The sequence below is a fragment of the Rhopilema esculentum genome, chromosome 6, assembly GCF_057945365.1.
Source record: "Rhopilema esculentum isolate cy_ngs chromosome 6, ASM5794536v1, whole genome shotgun sequence".
Taxonomy (NCBI): domain Eukaryota; kingdom Metazoa; phylum Cnidaria; class Scyphozoa; order Rhizostomeae; family Rhizostomatidae; genus Rhopilema; species Rhopilema esculentum.
The window spans coordinates 4,140,323-4,164,241 of NC_142820.1; the positions used below are offsets into that span (position 1 = coordinate 4,140,323).

The 23,919-nt window shown below is 38.8% G+C and overlaps 1 protein-coding gene across 2 annotated transcripts in view; it reads right to left on the minus strand.

Moving 5' to 3' along the window:
• Positions 1-2,442: 2,442 nt before the first annotated feature.
• LOC135686427 (sacsin) overlaps positions 2,443-23,919 on the minus strand; it is a 35,302-nt gene continuing 13,825 nt past the window's right edge. For both annotated transcript variants that reach the window (XM_089109061.1, XM_089109062.1), the window contains exons 6-9: positions 20,912-21,363; positions 18,307-19,378; positions 6,605-17,376; positions 2,443-3,869 (exon numbers count right to left, since the gene is read on the minus strand). In XM_089109061.1, coding sequence (XP_088965187.1) covers positions 3,576-3,869; positions 6,605-17,376; positions 18,307-19,378; positions 20,912-21,363 — 12,590 coding nt within the window. In that variant the 3' untranslated portion in view covers positions 2,443-3,575. The remainder of the gene's footprint in view (positions 3,870-6,604; positions 17,377-18,306; positions 19,379-20,911; positions 21,364-23,919) is intronic.

A 23,919-nucleotide genomic window follows, 5' to 3' on the forward strand; every position in this document is an offset into this window, starting at 1 on the left:
CAACAAAGGTCAGGCATGCTGAGCTGTAGCTGTAGCCCCTTTACCTTTTGCTGAAGTACGATATTCAGGTTGCGTCATCAAAGATAATTGTGGAAAAACTACCATAATAAAATCATGGGCAGCACCAGAGAGTGTTTTTTAAAGAATACAAAGAATAAAAGAAAAGAAACAGAAGAAAATAGTAGCGCCACGAATCCTTTTATTGCTTAATTTCCAAGGAATAAGCCGAGCTCTACGGGGCCTCATAAAGTAATGAATTACATTTTAAGACTGGAATCAATCAAAAGTAATAAAGACATGCCTTTAAAATAGCAGAATGTTTTAAACAATTGCAAGAACATGACTGCAAGAAATATTCTGAAATTTATTAAAGCTAATCTAAGACGCGTTGTCTCAAAAAATCTAAAGGACGCTGCAGCGTCTCCTTTCGGAAATACCTTCGGCCTCAGACAAACTCTCGCCGGCACTTCTTATCTAATGTTCCGCTAACATAACGAGCACCCCATAAAAGCATAGGCAAGAAAAGCATGAAACATTTTAGTGCGTTTTTCAAAAGGTGGCTTTTTAGTCTAATAATGCTATCAACTCGAGCCCCAGCCTTAATTTTCATGGCGCCGCCCCGGTCAAAGCTTGCCAATCTGTCTAGAGCTCAACCCCCCACCCCCCCTTTGGGGGTTTACCCAATCTCATTTTCAGTTTAAATGCCAGGACTGGATTCTACCTTTTGTCTCTTTTTTTAGCGCAGGTATGCCAATTGAAGATATCATATTTTCAGGTATCGTGTTTTCAGAAATTTATTCTAGCACGGGTATGAGGTTTTTAGAATTGTATTCCAGGATGAGTCATAAAATCTTTTTGGGCTGGCACATTTCTGTCATTTTTCTCCATAGAGAACCTCCCAAGGAGCCCACGCCCACCCTAAATTGTGCTTCGGCGTCCCTGCAGGTATTTTGGAATAGCTCTTGACTTTTAAATTTATATCAGAATGGCAATATTGAAGGCTAGGCGACATGAGGAAATATAAAATATCAGTCGATATCATCAATCATAGATATGATCATGAAATGATGCTGAATTTCACAAATAGAATAAAACAAACTTAGAACACAGGAGCTCAGGCTGTTACAGATACCTGGAGAAAGACCGATAGGCAAAAGCTCCATAATGAACTTGGCTGGTCTAGTGCCAATTTCAGTGCCGTCGGAACAAAATTTATATTGGAGAATTACATTACATTGAATTACAGAACAAAATTACATTGATCAAACCAATCCACAATGAAAAAGCTACTGTTTCAGCTACTTGTATAGAATCAACGCCTGAAAGTTTATCGCAGAGAAAAACCATACCCACATGTCCTTGATTCGTGTAAAGTGTTTTTGCATAATCTTGTTGAAATCCGTAAACAATTTTCAACAAATGTAGCTAAAAAGGGCGTTTCCCTAGTTCTCCATGTGACTGAAGGGTGTGGCCACAGAATATTTTTTGGGGGCCTAGTTTTGTAAATCACTCCTTGGCCCCAGCTGGCTATCGACGGCCCTGGCTTCAGGCAATAACTTCTGGCAAACCAAAGGCTGCATACATTTTGAAGATGTTTAGTACTAGAATTGAAAACATATATCATATGAATAGGAAGAGAATCGAGGCCCGTAGCCAAGGCGTGACATGGGATGGCAATGCCACCCCTAGAGCTAGAGAATACCAGCTGTTCGCAATCCCGAGAATTTTATCTCTTAATTTTTTTAATGAGTTTTCCTTTTCTATTGGATTGTCCTGACAATTTGAGTCAAGCTAATACTGGTGGAAGGAAAATTGCTTATTGAGGTCTCTTAATATCCATGTTGGACTTAAGATAGTGCCTGGCGCTAAGACTTTGCTGCTTAGCCAAAACTTTGCGCTACTTGGGCGTATCTCAGAAAAACTGCTGACACGTCTTCCTGCAACACGGTGGTCAGGGCATTTCAAAGTCACAAATTATGTAAATAAAAATTTGGGGGACAAATCAGTTTTGCAAAAGATAACAGTATCTTAAAGATGCTTTCAGGCTCAAAACGAAAATTTCTTAAGAATATCGACACTGGACAAAACTTATAGTATTCTTATACAAAAATAAATGCATGGAATGACCCGAAACGAACATTGTTTGTGCAGCAAGTTGAGTACATTGGTGATAGTGATTCATCCATCTTCTTTTCAAAAAGTTCAAAATCAAAAGCCTGTGAAAATTTTGTGGTAAAAAACTTGAATGTTTTGGGCATGTGCAGAAAAGAATGTGATGAAATTAATTAAATTAGTGAGAAATAGATCTTCCTGAGCTAGACTGTCAATGAACAAGTATTGCGTTCCATTGTACATCGCATGTAAAAGCTTCTGAAACTGGACTAAGTAGGTTTGAAAGCAAGTTTCAAAACTGAGAGGTAATATGCAGTAACGGAGACAGTGTTACGTCGTAATCGAAATGGAACATTATTATATAGGAATGCTTCCAGAGCACTTTTACCTTTCATAGATATGGTATAAAGAGGAAAAATGAAATGATACTGATTACGTAATATATAATCATGAAAGTCTTAAAACTAAAAACTAAGATGCAAACACCAATTATGTTACTTGAGGGAGATGATAGTTTCAAGGGCGATTTACATTGGTATCTGAGTGACGCTTTCTTCTATATTTCTATGTTCACTCCTTACAGTTCATGTATAGTTGCGTTCTTCGTCATGTTGCTAGCATTAAGTAGCCAAATATTTCCATGCGGACATGAATAACAATAAACAAATTAGAGGGAATAAATCGGGGGCTACGTCGAGGTACCCATCCAAATCATATAAGAATGAGGTTCATTGGAACAAAAAGGCAAGGTTCAATCAATATTTGGCTTAATTTTTATCAACAGCGGGCGCAAAGCAACTGACTGCAAAATCGTGCTTTCTTCAGGGAAATGACAAAGGTTCTTTATGCAAGCTTGCTTATTTGCAACATCTCTCTATACTACATTCAAACTATATTATCACCTGTGTAAGTAATGAAATTTAAACAGTCAAAACTCATAACATGAAACTGAAAAATACTCGATCATATTACTCGAAATCTTTTAAGCTTTATGGCTACATCATATTAATACAATGGTCGACTATTAATTAGACGAAAAGGTCCAATATTGCTAGCTTGGTTTTCCCAAAATGAACCTTTTGAAACTCAATAGCTTTAGGTGCATCCCAGCCATGCTAGTTACTTGTTCTGAATAGCTTCAGGAGCTGCCTTTTAAATGGGAGGGATGATGGGAGCTACAGGTGAGGTATCTTTGCTGTAGTAGAAAGGAATATTTCCATTCTGCAAATATACCATGTAATGCAAATATACCAGTTTGAGGTTTCTATATTTTGTGATGAAAAATAGCTAGAAGTCAATCTTCAGGAATCAGAATTGCAGGAAAATCAGTATTTGAACTGGACCATCGTAGCCAATGAAGTTAAATACAACAACGGGGAACAAGTAGCAATCTCAATCGTGTGCTTTGTTGCTTAAATTAACAATAACATCTAAATACGCAAAACTTAAAGCGAATATTTCGTTCAATAAAACAGATCTTGGTTGACGATTGTGTCCACCTCGTCCAAGATTTCTCCTGTGATCTCGATAGCTTCTTTTGCCATCTGACTGTCATATTTGTCATGTGGTATGTCAGGATATATCCATTGATCAGGGTATCGCATAGCAGTAGAACTCTTCAGTAAACTCTCCAACCTAGAAGCAGCTATCTCCAAGGTGTTTTTTCCGCTCAACAAAGCAATTCTCCGAAGGGAATGATGAATTATACTTTCGCAATTTTTCATGTATGCGGCAGCTTTCAAAGCTTTTTCTGCTGCCTGTTATAAATTACAACCAAGAAATATTTAAGATTAACAGAATCAAATAATCAACATATTACTATAAACTGCCTTTACATTTTGCACTAATGTCTTTGTCCTTCTACAAACGCAACGGTAGTTTCCTGTCCATGAGTTGTAGATAATATATAAATATGAATTCGGTCAACATACGTAGGCCTTAACAACCAAACAGAAAAACTATAAAATAGTATCTCCTGAAAAGCCCAAATCAGTTTCAGACTGGGGCAACAAAACGAACTGGGGGCGCAACAGGGCAACTGCCCCTACTTAGTAGCGAGAATGTAAAAAGAGTTCCTCATTTTCATTTTCCGTATACTTATTTCAATGAAAATATCCAAAAAGTATTTTATTTTCCGATAGGCCATTCTTAAACGATCGGTTTAGGAATCTGATCAATTGCTGCAATTGGTTCTCATTAGAAAATGATCTCCTCTGAGTGAAAATGACTTGATATTCCAATGCTTTCATTGCTTCTGCTAATTATACTGATGTTATTGTTTCCTTAGAACAAACCAAAACAGTGGTGCTTTACTTAAAGGCAGTCTGTCCCCTAATGTGCTCAACTTCATTTTCACGGGAGTAAAATTTTAAATCAAATGGCTGTGTTCCTGTTGTAGTGAAGCTCTGGCTAGAAAAATTTGGTTTCCAGTTTGGTTTCTGGGACAGATATTTCAACAGCAAAAGGAAATGCTTCCATTATCATTATTAAATTCTAGTAATTAAGTCTCCTTGCTATTCCCCAGAGGTGGCGCCAGGGGGGCTACAGCCCCCCCGTCAAAGCTGCTTAGCCCACCCGTCGGAAGATATACGAAGAAAATCTATAATTTTGTCGGAGCAAGATTTTGCTACCTCTTGTAATGTTTTAAGAAAAAGAAGGAGTAACGGTTACGATTACGGAAATCCCATTGAGTATAAATCTACAACCAGGTAACTCCCAAGTAATTTACACACAATATTGGAGAACTCAACCCTCTCTTTCGGCATAACAAACGGCAATCGGACTATCAATATAAGTAAAATTCTTAAAGGCAACTGAAACACGATTTTAAAAGATAAAGAACTAAAGCAAGTGTGGAAACAGCCCCCTATACTAGCATTAAAAAGACACAAAAACATTGGAGATCTACTAACCCACACTTTGGGAAACATTGTGACACCCCCTAAGGATATTAATTCTAAGAGTAAGGTTGTATTGTAAAGGTAGAGAAAAATGCTTCAATGAAACATTTTCCAGTGAGCGCGAATAATCGAAATTCAAAAATATCCTTGTCTTCTGCGGCAACTATGGTGCCGCCACAGGTAGTAACTTTCGTGCACTTGTTTATTGCGACATGCGCGTCTGCAAAAATAGCAAAGACTCGACATACCTAAGTAAAATTGGTCCTTATTCTGTTTGATGATTAAATGACGTCTTTTTCTTACCCAGGAAAGGTTAGAGCGTTAAGAATATTGAAAAATCACGGAAAAAGATCTGCAAAAAACTTTCTTTGTATGTCTTTTCTCTTTTAGGGATATTTTCTTAAAAAAGCGAGTCCCCCACAAAAAATAAGAATCCCGCTCTAAAGAGCTGCTCTTTCCTGTTTGTTGAATTCATGTCCTGTCATAATCTCAATGTTTGTGCGACTCTGGGATTCCATGTTTTCACTCCGATTGCCTAGCCCCCCTGTCGGAAGGTCAAGCCCCTCCGTCGGAGAATTTCTAGCGCCACCACTGCCATTCCCGGTAGCTCTTTGCTCGCAATTTTAAAATTCTGTCCACTGCCGCAGCTAGGCCAGCCAAAGCGGGCAACGTAATCCGTTAAGGCGGGAAGACTTATTGTTCATATTAGGCAATCATTGAAGAGACAGACTGCCTTGAAGGCAATTGACATAAACTTAAGTATCTATAGCCACCTGTCAATCAGCAACTGGCCAATCAGTGAGCGCAATACCACTCACACGCTTATTGATTGGCTAATATCGATTGACAGATGGCTTAAACTACTCTAGTATCGGTCAAATTCCTTTAGTAGATTTGTCTAGTCACACTTTTCAGTTTCCTCCATCTCATGGCAATGGTAAAGCTGACGGTACTAAAGGCAGAGCAACAGTCAATTCAAGTTTCTATGGTAACATAAAAACGAAATTATCACTCTTGAAACGCATGGAAATTTATAAGTTGACGCATGTCAACTAAAATGAATTTGAATGGTCAAATAGAATGCTACATCAACAAAACGAACTGGATTTTATGCAAGGACAGGTATCATGTTTTCAGAGTTTTACTCCAGGATAGGGTCATAAATTTTGTCTGGCAGGCACATCCCAGGGGGGTCACTAGAACTTCTTATATACAAGGGGTTCCATCCGAAGTTTATGCGTAAGAATTTTCTTTGTGACACCTTTTGATACTTATGGGTTCAACTAACACAAATCAGTGTCAAAAACAAGAATAAAGAACAGATGTGTTTATTTTAGGAATCAATCTAAATTATCATTATTATGTTTTTAACAAAAAGATTTTTAGCTGATCCACAATTCTTAGCTGATAATTTTGTGTCTGTTAAATTCGTTTCTGATAACTGCGGACGGACCTCCCCGTATATAAAAAGTTTGAGTGACGTTCCTGGGAGGCACATCCCCGCTATTTTTCTACAAGGTAGCCCCTGGCGGCAATTGGTAAATTTCAGAATAGATAACAATCCATAAATCCGGAAGAAAAATTGAACTGACCTGATGACATTTAAAGCAAATCCATTCGCAATGGTCCTCAACAACTCTCTTTGCGGCTTGGTAATCGTACTTGGCTTGACGATACCATCTCTTTGCTTGATAAGGCTGTGGGTTTTCTGCATCATGTCTCGGCACCCACCAGTCTCCTCTGCGTGTAAAATTATCAGCTCTTTGTCTTCTGCTCCTAGCAAACATGCTACCTCTTGTTCGATACCTATTGAATGAGCTTCTCCAGAAGGTTGTCACCACATCGGCTCTACACAAACGGCCGGATTCCTGTTGTATAAATTGAAATATTTCTGTGCAAAGCTCTTCCCGTCCAGGATTTTTATCGGGGTGCCAAATCAACCATAAGCGCTTTATAACTCCCTTAGCATAGGTTTCGCCGCGTTCAAAAGCACTCTTTAACTCTTGGGCAATCGCCTTAATGATTTCTTCTTTCGTTGGTGATTCATCCACATCCTGAAAATCAACCTCTCGTAAGAATTTATAGAGCTCTGTTTTATGGGCAGTCTTGGACTCCCCACAGCCTAAATCGATTTTGTAGAAATCGCCTGGCAACACTTCCTCGATGACTGCGTACATATAACTTGGGTCTCCATTCTTGTCCTCCATCGCCGGATCCTCGACTTCAAATGCGACGTATTCACCAACTTCAAAAATTGCAATGTCATTGTTCAGAAGGCAGTGTAGAACAACTGGGACAAGATCTCCTTTAGTGTAGGGTGCTTTTATATAGCTTTTATAAGAGCCATCATTTCGTATTCTCTGTTTATCGAGATATTCATGCAGTTCTCCAATCGGTTTTGTAAGAATAGGAACCAAAAAAACCGCCAGCGAGGCGCTGGTTAGAAGCGTGCTAAAGTATTCTATGACTGCACTAGCTACTTCAGAAACATCGGGTTCTCCTGCAACAGCAGCCAAGTTAATTACCAAGCTGTCATCCGAAATCTCAATGTAGATATCACGACTCTTGATGCTTCCTTCGATGATGCTGCCAGCTAGGGAATACAAAGCAGTTTTGATCTCTCTTTTGCTAACAACACTTACATTTGCCAATAACTCATGAGGTTTTTCTGCTTGGCTTGTGACTTCTTGATCGTCGGTCAGTTGGTGTTGCAGAAGGCGTAGAATGCACGAAACTACTTCTTCGCTATTAAAGCGCTCCTCCAATTCCTTTGCAAATCCCTCGTTTGGCAATTTTTCAGAGGGTAGCATCCTTTCTTCTATCAGTTGGCTGAGTTTCTTAGGTTTTATGCTTTCTGGCAGTCTTTCTACAAACTGGCGCTCTTCAGTAGCTTCTAAATTGAGCTGCATACGGGGCTTTTTAAAACTTCTTAGCCGATCTTCAAGGTGATGGTCATCAAAAAAGACAAGGTCTTGAGACTCGAAAAGTCGGATGGTCTTACAGTTTTGACCAAAACTCCCCGGCAGATAAAGCTTTGTAACGCTATCTGGAAAATCTTCTTTTTCGAGCTTAAGAAAAATTTGTGGAAGGCATTGCTTGACAATTCTAGCTTCGTTTGGACCCAAATCTTTTCCATGGCAGCAAGACTCTAAATCTTCCAGTACTCTAGCTAGTTGCTCAACAGTTGGCTCGGCAGACATTACGATTTTCTTGAAAAGCCCCGCATACTTTTCTAATTCGATTGGTATCGAAAATATGTATGGGGGGTGGTCCCAGCCAGGCTTCAGAGTAACCTTACTTGAAATGGATATCATGTTGCTTTTAGTCAACACAAGTGGAATCGCAGCAAGCCTAGCACATGTCTGTTCGTCAATTTTGTCAATGTCGTTATTTAAAAATTCATAAGACGAGTCAAAAACCGATCTGAAATGCTGCTTATACTTTGCGTCATAACACTTGACACCCTTTCTTTTCGGCGTCAGCAAATCAGATCTACTGACGTTGGCAAGATTCTCGGCAACGATGCTGCAGCTCATTTTTTTTACACCGAGCTGTTCTAATGGTAATTCAGTATCAATGAAAGAAGTTTTTGTATAGCTTGGGAGAATCTTTGTTACTGTCCAAGCGAGCTTGCAATTGTCAACAAAGTGATCATACTCTATAGAGCCTTGAAAAGAGAGACGTTCTTGAACATTTTCTGGAGTCTTGATTTCCAAGAGCATCTTCGGAATGGGATCAGAGAGCATAAAAGGTATCACACTAACTTGTCTATGAAAATTGACATTTCTTTTTAGATCATCAGAGCTACGGAAGTATTCAATAAGACACTCTGCCTTTTCTTTTGCATCAGATTTGTCAGATATGTTAGATACTTTTTCAGCGAATTCACAAAAGTGTGATTGTGATACCTTGGAGATAAGACCAAGCATTTTGAGGAATTTCAGCCAACGTTCACTGCAACAAGATTTTGGTGGAAAATCTTTATCTTCCAGCATCAATTTGAACAATTTCACTTCCGGATCGAAAAAACTTGATGTGGGTAGGAGACTTCCGTCTCTTTCAAAGCATCCTATCGAACGTAGCGTAGAAAAAATTGAAGGATGATATTGGTCATTCCATGTCCACTTGTCTTTAAGAAAGGTAAGATGTTTCATCCGTTCTTCAGCCGTGAACGAGTTGAATGCTGGAAGAATCACTTTACAGTATACGTCATCAGCTTGGCTACCTTTGATGTCAATGAAGGAATATAGAGATTGTAAGCTACCATCTTCCTTTAAGAGCAATATATTTGATAAATCTTGCAATTTCGAGATTCCAGCCTTCGGAATCTCATCAGAAACAAAATACCAACGATAAGCTTCTGATAATGCTTTGAGTTTTCCTCCCAAATCCTCCCAAACTGGCAAGCGCTGCAATTGAGAAAACCCACATTTCAGGTCCTTTTTCTTTTCACTAATTCGACGTTGAAAGTAATGAAGAAGATTCCAGGCACAATCTTTGGACAAGCAAGTAAACCTGGAGTCAGATCTTTTCTTGTCATGCACCAAAGCATCAATAAATGCGCAAGGGTCATTCTTATTAGCAGCAAATTTCCGAATTAGGTTGATTACGCCTCTAATATTTGAGGGAGACAACCGCATTTCCTTTTCACCTTGCGTCAACAGAGGTTCGGGGTAGGGTTCTGCTAATCCAATTTCTTTTACGATGTCAACGACCTCGCCAGCAGGGTCTATAGCAAAACAAGCCAGGCTAATCTTTGTCAGGTAATACTTTGAAGGCTTTTGAAGCATGCCGGTTTGTCGTCTGATTGGAAAGATACACCAGTGCAGCATTCCTCTTAACAATATTCTTGGACTGTCATCAGTTTTTGACGCTGGCTTGTTCAAGGCTTGGTTATTGGCTTGTTCAAGGTTTTTCTTCAATTGTCCATACTCCCTTTCCAAAAAAATCCAAATATCTCTCAACCAACTCTTTGTTGGGAACATTTCATGTACATTTTGTTCTGTAATGTCGATCTCTTCCATCTCTCTCAACCAAGGCTCAGAATCTTCTTTCAGTGCCTGTTCAAGACTCTCTAGAGTCAGTCTTCTTACTGGGCCTCCCACGTTGTCCTTGTATTTTTCCAAAACATCTTTCAGTTTAATGTGAAGTGTGCTCCGTTCTCTCTTTGGGCACAAAGTAGACAAATAATCGTAATACACGAACTTCTTGCTATCAAATACTCGCAGCATGTTGTCTTCAGTTACTAACAATGGTAATCCTTCTAAGTCAAGTTTTTCGTTCATTTGCTTTTCATCCACCTTCTTATTAAGGTCTTCGTTAATTTGGCAGTAGCGCAACAAATTCCTTACTGTTTTCAAATCTGCAAAAGGTGATTTTGTCAACAGAATTGCATCTTTACCGGATAGAACAGAATCTGCGTTCTCTTTCAAATATTCTGCAACAATCGCAGGACTAAGACGCTCCAGCGGTACTTCAGATTCATCAAAGCCTCTCACAATATGTTCTGGTACACTATATATGTTTAAGCCACACTTTGCTAGTGCAATGCAAAAGGCGGATTTGGCTTTTTCATCGGAAAAAAGTGAATTTTTAAAAGATGGAATGTAGAACTTCTTTGATTCTGAACACGGCGGGTAGAAGTCCAAGCCAGGAGACTCAAGGGTGTTGTCATACTTGAGTGCGGGTAAGCAGTCTATTTCATCTTCTTTCAGTTGTTTGTAAAAACGGACAATGAGCTCTTTGTCATACTCATGTGCCTCTTTGTTACTATTGATTTTAGGGAAAAGGTGGAAATACCGATATATTTCACGTGGATGGAATGGTTTATCACTGAAGATTTTAGTTTCAAAACCCTTCTCGAAACTGAGCTGTTCAGGCAGAAATATTATTCTCAGATGGTTGACATCAGAGCGAATGAGCTGAACATAGGATGGCAATACACAATTATCTATGATGTAGTAGTTCCAACTTGTTTGATAGCCATCGCCATTGGTGTACCATAATCGCCTTCGAGATTCGTAGTCCAAGATAAACTTTCCGTTAATATGAACTGGGAGGCTGCTTGTTACTGTCAAAGGCAGAAGGCAATATACTTTCCTGATAGAGTTACGTTTGTCGCCAGCTTCTTCTTTACCTGGATCTTTACGTTTGCCACTAGCTCGTTCTTCACGAGCTATTCCACCAATAGGAATTAAAGGGAGCTCTTTATTTTTGTACTGCTCTTCGATCTCTTTTGGCAGATCTTGGCTGTTCACCGATGCACACTTTTGGATAATCTTCCATTTACCCTCACTCTTGCCATCAAATTGCAGATCAACCATGTATTCAAATGGCTCATAATCTCGCTTGGCATTACTTCGATCATATCTTGACTTCACAAGAGTTAGGCACTCAGCATTCATCTTTTCCAATTTCTGTGCGGAAGGAAATGAAAGTTTTGCCTTGAATGAGGTAATGCGGCTAGATTTACCATGACTATCAATGCGATGAAGCTCTACTGATCTGACCTTTTTGAGAAACAACAGTGGCTCAGAACCCTCCCTTTTGAAAGATTCAAACATATTGAGTATTTCTTCTATTGTTGTAGGCTCATTCTTTAAATCTGAACTCTTTGCCATCTCTTTGGTCCTAAGAGGCAAGCGAAATATGGCCGATTTCTTTTCTGTAAGTGCCTCTGGCAAAAATGTAGCATATATATCTTTAAAATGATCCCGTAAGTAATCTCTTGCATTTTCAAACATCCTTCCTGGCTCAGCTTCGGAACATTCATCCAAGAACCTAGCATGGGGATCAAATATGCAAAGAACGTCTTCACCTCTATCCTTTAAACCTGCAAGCAAACAAGGAACATCAGATATATGGTATACCACATTGAATCCAATACCATATTGCCCAGTTTTCAGTACATCGTTGGATTTTCTTCCTTCCCCAAGGTTTTGAATTCCCTGAATATCATGTTCAGTGAATGGAGCATCATTGTAGATCACGAGTGCTGGTCCTTGTAAGGGCCTCCACTTGTCCCCAAATATACTATCAGAAGGATGAAATCTCTCGTCTAGCACGAGCTTGACTGTGCTGGCACCAGCATCGTCTGCATTTTGCAATAGCTCGTAAAGAATTTGCAAGTTTGATGGATAAGCATCCAGAATCCTTTTCAGTCGCACTGTTAACTTCTCGTGTTGGCCAAAGGGTAAACCTCTTGACTGGGAGAGTATGGATTTAGAGCGAGCTGTTCTTGCTCCAAGAGCCAAGGCTAAATCTGGAGGAATATCTTTATGAAGGTATCTCAGTAGAGTATCTGTCTTAAACCAGACTGAATCTTTGACAAATATTGCATCTTTATCTCTTAAAATACCATTTTCATCTGGCAGGACAATATTTGCCTGCAGAGCGTTTGGTTCGCTCGCTTGATTTTCGTCTCTGATCGACTCGAGAAGATTCCTGACTAGTTTTACTTGCTTGGACGAAATTATTCTGGTTCCAAAGTAGTCCTTAAGCTCTTTTAATGCATTCTCATAATTTTGTAGTGTAAACGCTTCTTTTACACCCAACGCAACCATAAGCTGATGATAATACTCTTCATAGTGTGGTTGCAGTTTGAAAAGATAGGGTTCAGCGGAGAACTGATGATTGAAAGCAACTTTTTCTGATCGAACAATATCTCCCTGCTCTGTTAAGATAGCTGATTTGTTGTGAAATTCTTTCTGTAACTGTTGCTTGATTGAATTGTTGTTCCTCAGCTTCTGAGATAGATATTGGTAGATGCTTTCGAAGACTTCAGACAGTGATGCTTTGCTTTCACTGTTATTTAGTTTGTGTTGTGAAATCAAACAGACTTGTTCAGCCACAGCAGACACTGAAACTTCCATTTTCATGCCGAGGTATCTTCTGATATCGTTATTTCTGAGAGCGATATGTCCATCCTCAGCTATTACTTCATGACAACCAACGACGTTTTCTAATTCTCCTATGCAGGCTTTTTGTGGCGCGACAAATTTTGTTGTGATTGTGGAGCCTTTCCAAGGAAGGAAGCCAAATGAAGATGGTTTCCTCTTTACCGGAAGGAAGGGAATATTTTTCCACTCTAGAGTTTCAGGGTGATTTTCATCTGAAGGTAGATTCATTTCAGCAAGCAACTTGAAAATGGTGCGAACTCTATTGACAGCAGCTTTATAATCATCTTGGCCAAGGTCGTTAACAGTTTTGGCACGATTCACCAACAGCCCAATGGTTATGCCATCTGATATCATTCCTAGTTTTTCTAGTTGATGCAAAGTTAAGTAGTCTTGTAGGAGTTTAGCTGGAAAAACATTTTCGGAAATTCGATACAAAGCGGCGGCCTTGCTTTCTGACTTCACTAGATCAGCAGGTCTTTTAAGGATACCTTTGGGCTCAGTAGGCACGCAACAGTTGGACTTAAATGCTTCAAAAACTTCCCCACTGTTGAAATACTGCAACGCTGTGCGAATTATCTTGTCTCGGTCTACCTGTTGCATCCTTGGGTCTCCAATATTGGGAATGAAACTCACAGTGAAGAATTCAGTGAAGCTGAGGGTGATATTTTTGAGAGCGTCTTTCAATCCAGCATCTTTAATGGCGGCAACAATGTGCTCAGGGATTCGCAGAATTTTCTGTGAAGGGCAGAAAACCTTGTAAACATTCTCAATGGCTGGTCCTATACCAGTGTCAATGACTTTATTCTCCAACGTCCGAATCTTTGACCAATTTAGCCAGGAAAGAGACTGCCCAGAAACTTTTGGCCATATTTCCAGGTCCTCCTCTATTGCTTTACTGTAAAAACCTTTAAGCAAGTTTTTATCCAGCAGAGATGCCTCAACAAATGGCCACAATTTGTACCAATCTTCTTCGGTGTCTAATTTGACAGAACGACTAAGGGCAATCAACAGTTGTACATAAGCGGAGGGCACAGGACCTGACATTAAAAGCCTGTTCCAATGCGACTCAGCACTATCTAATTCCTTATCATCCTCGCTACCTTGCTGAAAGCTCTTGCGATCTTTCGTTAATGCAAATGTTCCATTTATGTGAACATGGAGTCTGTTTGGCATTGGAAGCGGCAAAAAACAAAAGAAATAACCCTTAACTGACTGGTGCTTGAAAGATTTGCGACTCTCGTCAAGGCAGACTGCAACAGTAGAAACTGGGTTTAGCTGGGGATACTGAAAAGCTAGATCCATACAATCCGACGCATCTATGACAGTGTGTAGGAGCCAGGTTTCCTTTGAATCTTGGGCAGACACTTCAAAATCATCTCGAGCTTTATTTGAAATCCTGCAAACAATATCAACCTTGTGACCCATTTGAAACTCTTCCATTTGCTCACCTTGCAGCTTTCTGCTAACCATTGCAGACGATTTGCTCATAACTTGGAAAGTTTCAAGCGACCCAGTGTCAGGCCTGTACACAGATTTTTCAATCTGCACTAACAGCGCCATTTCGTCCGGGGAAGCTGCATTCTCTGAAAGGTGATAGAATTGAACCCGAGAAACGTTTTGTGTAAACATCAGCAACCTGCTTGCTTCACATGCAAACTTTTGTATTAAAACTTTCATTTCATTCTTGTCATAGCAAAGGTTCTTGATCTCGCTTGCTCCAGCTTGCTTTCTCGTTCTCAACGGAAATCGAAATATTGTTCCATCAAAATCTCTGTAATTCGACTCAAGACTGGCATCCATACCAAAAACGCCATCGTAGACTCTAATCTGATCTTGTAGCCTCCTCAGCCTGTTTCTTTTAGGACCCAATGGAATCTTTACACCAGGCTTAGATTTGTCCCGAATAGCTTTCCCAAGATTAGTTGTATGAGGGTCTAGGATAACCAGCTTATTGGCACTGACAAAACTTGGGACGTCAGTAATGTTATACACCGCATTGAAGCCTAACCCAAATTTACCAATCTTATCTCTTTTATCTTCTTTAGTTGCACCACTAAGTTTGACGATGTTATCAAAATCCTCTTCACTGAACTTGGCATCATTAAAAGCCCAAAGAGCCGATCCCTGGAGATCTGCCATTCCTGGGTCTATCAATTGGCTTCTCATATTTTCGTTTTGCCTCTCATCATACAGAAGTTTAACTTGTGTGGCATTAGCATCATCTGCATTCTGGATCAGTTCCTTGAAAATAGCAAGGCCATCACCATAGTCTTTAAGTATATTACTTATTCTTCGTGTAAGGGGCTCGCTTTGTCCATACTCCTCAAAAATTCCAAGATCTTCTGCTCCAATAAGTTGACTAGTCAGACTTTTTATGTGAAGCTTTTGTGCAACCCACTCTGGGATTCTGTCATGCAGATGAAAGACATTTTCCAGATTGTTTGTATCTTCATCGTCATTATAGTGAATACTCGAACTATAGACTGCTTGATCTATTCCAACCAGCATAAAGGGCCTGCCATCCGTTGAGTGAACTGGAACTACAATCCTATTAAGATTTTCCCTTGATAATTTTCTTTCTGCCAAAATCGAAAGAAGTCGTTCGCATATATTCAAGTCACGCGAAGCTTCCTCGGGGCTACGTTTACTGTCGTGCTCTTCTTTAATTTCTGATAAGATTTGAATAAAAAACTCGTCAGAGTACTCTGTAATACCTCCAAACATTTCTATTAGCTTTTCAAAAGGCTTCATGTCTATAGGCAATTTGTAGACAAATGGCTTCAGATCCAAGTCTTTCAAGTTATCATGAAGCACAATCTGTTTCGGAGATGCGAAACCTGAACCGTGCCAAAGCCATTTGGCATCGGGGAAATATTCTTTAATGGCATCTAGTAATGCACTGCGGTGCCCCTCCTGTGCCTCCTGTGCTTTCTGTAGCAGAAATTTGTATACATCCTTTAAAACTATAATAAACTCATTCTTTTCTGATTCTTTATAGTCATGAATCACACAGGACAGGTGCTGGCAAACTTTGGCAACACTTATTGTTTCGCGATGCAGAGATGAAAAAATTACCTGAAATGTCTCAAAATCCTTGCTTATAATTGGCATCACGCTTCCAAGCAAATTTGAAGCCGTCCCAAAATGCATCTTAACAAGACACGAAAATTGGTTAGCATTACTAGCATCAGCAAACCATTCCAGACTGCTTGGGTAATGCTTTGGTCTTTGCTTTTCAATTGGAATCCAGGACTCGGTCTCTAAAATCCTCTTTAATTCGCGATCATTCAGCAAATCGATGTGATCTTTCAGATGTATAGCGATATTTTGTGCCTTGTTACGTTTTTCTGTCACTCCAATGTCTTTTGAACCTGCCACCATTTTGATGCAATCAGTTATGTCCTTTGCTGTGACACATTTCTCTGTTTTTAAATCCAACTTTCTCAATAAGCTCAGCTTTGGTTCAATTGAGAAATCTTCAGATGGGAATCTTCCAACCTCACCCTTGAAAAGTTTGGTAAGGCGTTCACTGGGTTCAAACAGTTCACGCGGTTTTCTCCTTTCTCCACTGTCTGCAGTTACAAAATCTATGCTTTTTAATTTGCGCCTGATCTCACTCGCGAGAGCGCTGTTGTTAAAAAGCCCTGAGGTAGCAGTCGTCACCACAAAATTTAACTTGGCAATGTAATCAGCAGTCGATTCTCCAGCCTCAATTTCTGGTAACAGGTATTTCAGAATAAGTTCCTCTTCAGTTATCAACCGCCCTCCTAGTTTTTCAACAAACGTTTTCTGGCTTCTGTCTGTGTACTTTAACAAGGTCTTGCAAGGGACCAAGTCTGATTGCACGTTAGGGCAAATTTCCTGACATTCATCAATTGACACAAGATCCTGGCTATTTGTGTTTTCGTGAATTGGCAATGACTTGATCAGCTCAATCAGACCCTTTGTTGGTTGCTTTGCGAGAAAGAATTCACAGATCTTCTCTCTAAGCAAAGATTTTCCAGCCATCGAATATATTTGAGAGATCTGTTTGGACAGTTTTCTATTTCCAATCTTCTCCGAAATATTCATTAAAAGTTTTGTTATGCCTTCAGGATTACAGGTATATAGATACTTTCCAAACAAGCTCTTGTTCTGTTGAACATAACCAGGTAAGCCTTCCACAACTACGAATCCGATTTGCTTCATAACCGTAACGAGATCGTCCTCTCTTTCATTTTCGGTGTGTAGGAGAAGGAGGGAGTTGGCCTGTAAAGATCCAACTTCATTGTTCTTCATCGGAATCAAAGGAAGTCCTTCAAACAATTCTAGATCGCCAAGCTCATTCAAATATTTCCAAATTTTCTGAAACCAGTCTGCCGTCATACACTTTTCGCGATTGGCGATAAAAGAGCTGGTCTTCCCGAGGCACTTGCACAACAGAGTTGCAACAGAGGATTGGTCAAGCATGGAAAGTTTACAATATCCTGAAACAAAACTCTTCCGTGATTATTCTTGATTTTCTTTTATAATTTTGAATTTCTAAATTTGCTAACTTCTAACTTTGAATTTCATTGCTAACTTTGAGTTGGTAAAGGAACTGAACGGAAGGTTAACATACCTTCAATGTTACAAAACGCTGAAAGGTTTCAAATGGTGGTGGGTGGGGGGAGTTTTGTCTAAAAATTCAAGATAAGATGCTACCAAAGCAGCACTGTGCTATGGGTTTGAATTGTCAGTCATTTCTTGTTTCTACAAGAATCAAAGTCTGGATTCTAAGACAATGCATAGGAGTTTTAAGGGTTCTTAGTTTTCGGGTCGCGTTCTAATCGTGAAAATTATGAGAAGGCATCACAAATGACAGTCAGCATTCTTGTGATCCGTCGTATCCTAACAATCGTTGCAAAGCTTGTATCCCTCAGTCTTTGTTACAATGTTGCTTAACTTGAATATACTTTGGTTACTGGTTAAATATCTGTAATATGTTGTACAAAATTCTTTGCCAGAGTAATTAGCTTTGCATTAGGGAAAGGGATAACTTTGGCAGCTGTCAAACTGAAAGATATGATAGTGCCTGCCATCCTCAAATTTCGAACTATATTTATCGTGAAAGTCTCACGTTTAATTAGATGCCACTTTTAAAATTTTTAGCAGCTAGACATATATGGCTGTTTCGATGTACTTAATAATCTAACCAACCTTCTTCATTTCAAAAAATATTATATGGATCATACTACAGATTCAGTCCATGTTTGCAAGCATAGGGCGATAAAATCTGTACGAGTGATGCCACTGCTTACAGGGCTCAAAACTAAATGGAAAGGTAAGCGCATTGCAAATTCTTGACTTGCATTTCCAATTATTTACACTCATCGATGCTCAACTAGAGATCAACATATAAGGACAAACAGACTTACCCTTTGTCGCAATTGTATGCAGTTTTTGCAAAAGCTTTTCATCTATATCTGTTTTTACCAGGTATTCCCGACAGCCAGGTAATAAATCTTTGCTGTGTTTCTCATTTGGTATGAAAAGTTTCTTGTCGTTCTCAGGAAGTGCAAATGAATCATTTTCCATCAAAATCAATGGGAGTTTGCACAAGTGAAGAATATCTTCTGGTTCAACTATCATATAGTTAAGAAGATCGAGCCTCTCGTTTTGGCTCAGGCTTTCCAGACCGGTTGAATGCAAACAAGCAGTCTCACGCACTTTATCCGGACAAAGGATTTTACGAGATTGGGATCCAGGCCGGTTCAAAATAGTTTCAAAGTGCTTTGGAATTCTGACGGCCATTTCATTACTCTCAACTAAATACTTGAATGCTGTTTTATATCCTGAATACTGATGACGTTCAAAGTAAGCTTCTTTCAGGAAAATCCACTGCCCACCCCCTGCGTCTGTCCAGACACAGCGTTCTGGCAAAACTTTCTCTAGGCAACTATCTGAAAGTTTTTTCCACTTGCTATCTACCTCTTCAATATCTGGCAGCATATAATACACCCGATTGCTTGAAAATTCTCCTTTCTGCAAGAACAGGAACAAATCTTTGTACGCAAGGGGGAGGACTTTAGTTATAAGAAACATGTTCCATAAAATCTCTTTATCGTTATGATCCTGCTGGCCAACTGTAGCCCATTTCAAGTCTTTTCTGTCAGGCCCAAGTGCAAAGAAGCCGTTGAGGTGTACGGGCAGCCCTGTTGTCTTTGTCTGTACAATCGGAAGAGGCAAACTGCAGAATACATGGCCTTCTAAAGATTGTTCGTCTTCAGGAGAGTAAGCTATCCCAACAATTGGGATGTAACCAAGTTTTTCTGCATCTCCACGATTAATCAATTCGTTTTCTTTTGAAAGTGTCGATCCAGCATAGTAATCAACAATAATAAACCTTTTGATTCTGCAGAAATCCCTGATGTTAGATCTTGTTTCTATCTGTATGTCATGATAGATAGAAATATTTTCTGACATCTTTTTCTTCTCATTTTCTTTAACCTGCATTCACAAATAAAGATTTCCAACATGAAAATGGATAAAAGCTACTACAATGATGTAAGTGAGGCAACAAGCAATGAGAGCCAGCCTACATCTATAACAAGGTATGTCTTGTGCATCACTTACAACCATGGTGCTGCCTCGGGTAGCACGAAAATCGAGACGTTTTGTTAAGATTAAGAAGACATACTTATCATAAAAAATTGAGTAACAAATTCTAATTTTTCACAAACAAAGTAAAAAAATGTTTTTGTTCCACATATTAATTGAATTTTGTTATAGTTACAGAGGCAAAGGTTTAAATTTCTAATTAATTTTTCAATGACTCTTGAAGTTTCTTTAATCTCAGTTTCAAAAGTAAAATGGCCGGGATTTCGCAATTGTTCATAGGAAACCCGTATATGCCTGGGCCTAGGGGCCCCAAAAATGTTAATGCGACCCTGATCAAGAGTCCGTTATATAAATTAAGAAATGGCTCTTTTGTTCAACTTTTTCTATTAGATCTGTGGGGAGAGAGAGTTTCTCGTTGGCATCAAGTCTACCCGACAATTAAATCTACTTGTTTATCATCCATCAAATACATTTTCATTTCATTTTAAATTTTATCAAACATGTAATAATAAATCCAGTATAAGTTTGAATAATCATCAACTTTTCCCCTTTTTTATTGGGAAAAGTCGGGCAGGTTTTGAAAGCATTTCTGCCTTATCGAATTTTGCGTGAATGAATCTGAATGGGGCGATGCAAAAAGTCTTAACATACTCAGAATGCTTGGCTCTGCCCAGATGTTTGTTTTCTTTCTGAGGACTACTGCGAGGGAGACAGACCGAGAAAAGAAAAGCAACATAGACAGGGTATGCAACTATTTCCCTTTTGATCCGTCTCATTCACAGTGGTCTACAGGAAGAAAACAAACATCAACTGCAAGACTGCTCTCCATATCCAGCGCTTTGATCACGTGGGTGCCGCGACCCTTCTCGCGCGCGTACCTTCATCGCTGGAGTTCCTTTTGACATCCAAATTATTTCGGCGTGCAGTTTGTTCAATAACCATGTTTAAAATTTGAACGTACACGAGGTCATTTTCGTGAAATATGATTTGTTATTTCAATAGCGATCGCAAGCGCTCGCGATGGGACTCATTCTTGGTCGAACCCCTAGAGCGCCCGAAGATTTGCCGCAGCGATCAGATTAATCGCAGAAGTTTTATTAAATGCGCATGCTCTCATTTGATCTTAGCGCCCGCACGCTCAAAACGCTAGATATGGAGAGCAGCCGAAATAGCCTTTGGGAAAGTTTTAGAAGTCTGTAACACAGGTTAGACAAATTGAGCTATGGGATAAACAATGTATCGTAATTTCATGGATAAACGCACTGTGCACTTATTTAAAAAAACTAAGTTGAAGGGTGTGTGCGATGATTTGAACGAGTGTCGTAACAGACCAGTTGGTAAATCTAAACAAAAACAAGCTTTTCGAAATACGGGCATGTATATGCTTAAATTCGTTAAAGGAATATATCATGAAAATCATACCTTTTCCATAAATGTCTTGCTTTCCTGTTGGTTGCCATTTTTGTTTGAAAAAGAAAACAAAAGCGTGGCATCATCACTGTCTTTTGCACGGTAGTAAAACTCGATGTTCTTGAGGCTTCTAAGGAAAAGCAAAGCCAAGTTTCCTTCACTCTCGAAAGACTTGAGCAGACCCTGCATCTTACGGTCATTGTAGATCGTCTCGGATAGCTTTGAGGGAGATTTGCGCAGCACAAAACGAAATAAAGTCCCATTGCAACGGCCTGTCTTGGCATCTGTATTTAACAGTTTTTCAAATATAGCAGAGGAATCTTTATGGTAGGATATTTCCGCGCCACTTTTAGACTTACTGAAGTCCCAGTATTTTCCAGTTTTCCTTTCCCTTGTATCTGAGAAGAGCCTCTCATCTGGGTTGATGATACCAAGTTTGGATCCACTCATTATGACTGGATTATCTGCAATTCAAACAAGTTGGTTCCATTAGGACACGGGGGCCTTTTTTATTCGATATAGAAAGTTACAAACAAATTACTAAAAACTATACGAACCGTACGACATTACAAGGACGGCCAGGAAAAGCATTATATCATGGCCACCCCCTAGCACTAGACATATGCGTAATTCATAATATTAAAAAATAGATTTTATAAATAAATAAATGAATAAATAAATAAAACACAAAATAAATACAGAGAAGATTTAAACATCTTTGTTCCTGCATTATTGAAACCGTTTTGGGATCTGGATATAATCCAATGTTACCGTAAGAATTTTTGCACTTAGATCAAATGGTTACTGTTTATGGCAATAAAGGATAACTATTAGCATCTCTTTATTTGAAAGATTTAACAAACCATGAGGCAACAATATCGCATGTACAATGTTGAGAGGATCACATCTATTTACATCATAAGTATAGCAGAGCAGAAAATAGTGCTCTGTTTCCTCAACACCATCATTTGTTGGGCATAAAGGGTTCAAAATTTCCCTAAAATTATGCTTGAATTTATGAAATTTTAGTTTACTGGGTCCAACTCTTTGCCAACAGACTTTTTTAAACTGGGAGAATATGAATGGCGGAAATGGAGTAAATTGTGAGAGCATGGTGAGAGAGAACACATTTTCTGACTATAGTGAAATAAAGTAAAAACGTTTTGTGCCCAAAGGTCTAACTAAATTGAAAAGGCCTTGGCTTGATGTTTCTTCAACTAGACTTTTATTGGATGAGCTTTTCTTGGTAGCTTTTTACGTTATTATAGCAAAGAGCAGCTTCTCTACAAAGCAGCTGTAGCAACTTCGTATATTTTCAGCAAATAGCAGCTTTTTCTGCCATGTCTTAAAAAGGATATAGCTGAGGTCACTACCGTGTCACTTGTTGCCTCAGCTAAAGACACAGTTGGGGAGGCGGCCAAGTCTTTTAATGAGCGAGGCAACACTCCGTCCTGAAGTCAATGAGCGTAGCATTATTTCATATGGTCTTTGACTCCAGGACGGGGGGCTACCTCCCACATTCGAAGAATTTCGCTCGTTCGTCTCCCCCAGCAAGTCCAAATGACTGATAAATGAAGCGCTGCTTTTAGTTCTAATTGCTACAAATCAGGGGATAAAAGCAAAAGTCATGCACAAAAAGAAAAGAAAAGGAATTGAGGGAAACGAAACATAGTACAAGGGGCTGTCAATAATTTGCCGAATTCTTCATTCCCAAATCAAAAGCAGGTCAATTATCCAATCATTTGCACAAAAATCATTTTTACGTATAATTAAATTTGTGATAATTTTTATAAAGTTAAAAATGGCAAACAATTTGAAACACACTGAAGCTTTTCAACTGACACTCTTCAGAGTATAAAACGTCAGAACATACTGTAGATCGAAAACTCTACGCTAGGAAATATATACCTAGTTATGGATCGAAATAGGGGAATCAGAAACGCGAGCACAGGAATGCTGACGTTGCACGATCAGTGATATTTGACACATTAAGGGGAATAGAATTCAAAGTAATGTAAAAAAGAGTATCAAAAATTGCGAGGGTAAGGCGGGTTAGAAGGTATTGGCATTTATTGTAACTATTGGCATTTAATGTTATAATAATATAATAATAATATATATATAATAATAATAATAAATAATTTGTTTAAAGTTGGCGTACTAAATGAACGGTTGATAGCTATAAAGAAGCTAATTAAGGCCAACTATCTATAAAGAGTTAGTATGAAATAAAAATATATGATACAATATTAAAAAGGTTTAAGGTATAATGTTCTAAATAAAACCTAACCCAGCAATAAATTTTTTACACAATCTACAGTCGCATTCTATAGGATGTGCTCTTAATTCTTTTTAAATGTTGCCAATGATTGGGACTCTCTTATACTGTGAGGTAGTGTTTGCCACAGTTTTTGACCTAAATATCTCACAGTTTCTATACCATAAGAAGTTGTCCTGGCTTTTGGAATGCAAAGATTATTTTTAGTTCGCAAATCATAATGTACATTTCTTGTTTCAAAAATCTCACTCATGAAACTAGGGTTCAGGTTATGTTTGGTTTTGTATATTTCTATCATCAAGTACTGTAGATTGCGTTGGTGAATTGATACTGCATTATCCAAAGTCAGCAATGCTTCGTAGTCAGCATGACTGTCTTTATAAACAATTCTGAGTGTTTAGATTTTGATTAGAAGTTTAGTGAGATGTTTAGATTAGAAGGTTAGAAGTGTCAGAAGGTGTTGGCATTTAATGTTTAGATTTATTGTAACTATTTACTTTACTATATTTTACGTTAGTTTTTCTTTTAGTTTATGCTTTAGTTAGTTTTAGTTAAAATTAGCACGGTCCCTTTGTAAACGAGCATTGCTGAATGGGTTACCATGCTTAAATAATTGAAAATGAAAAATGAATAAAAGTGCCGCTTGCCGAAAGAGAAGAAGCTACTGATCTGTAAATTTGAAATCCCATTTTCTTACTGCCTTGCTAATTAATGATGAGTTAATTGTAGGCCGGGACATTAT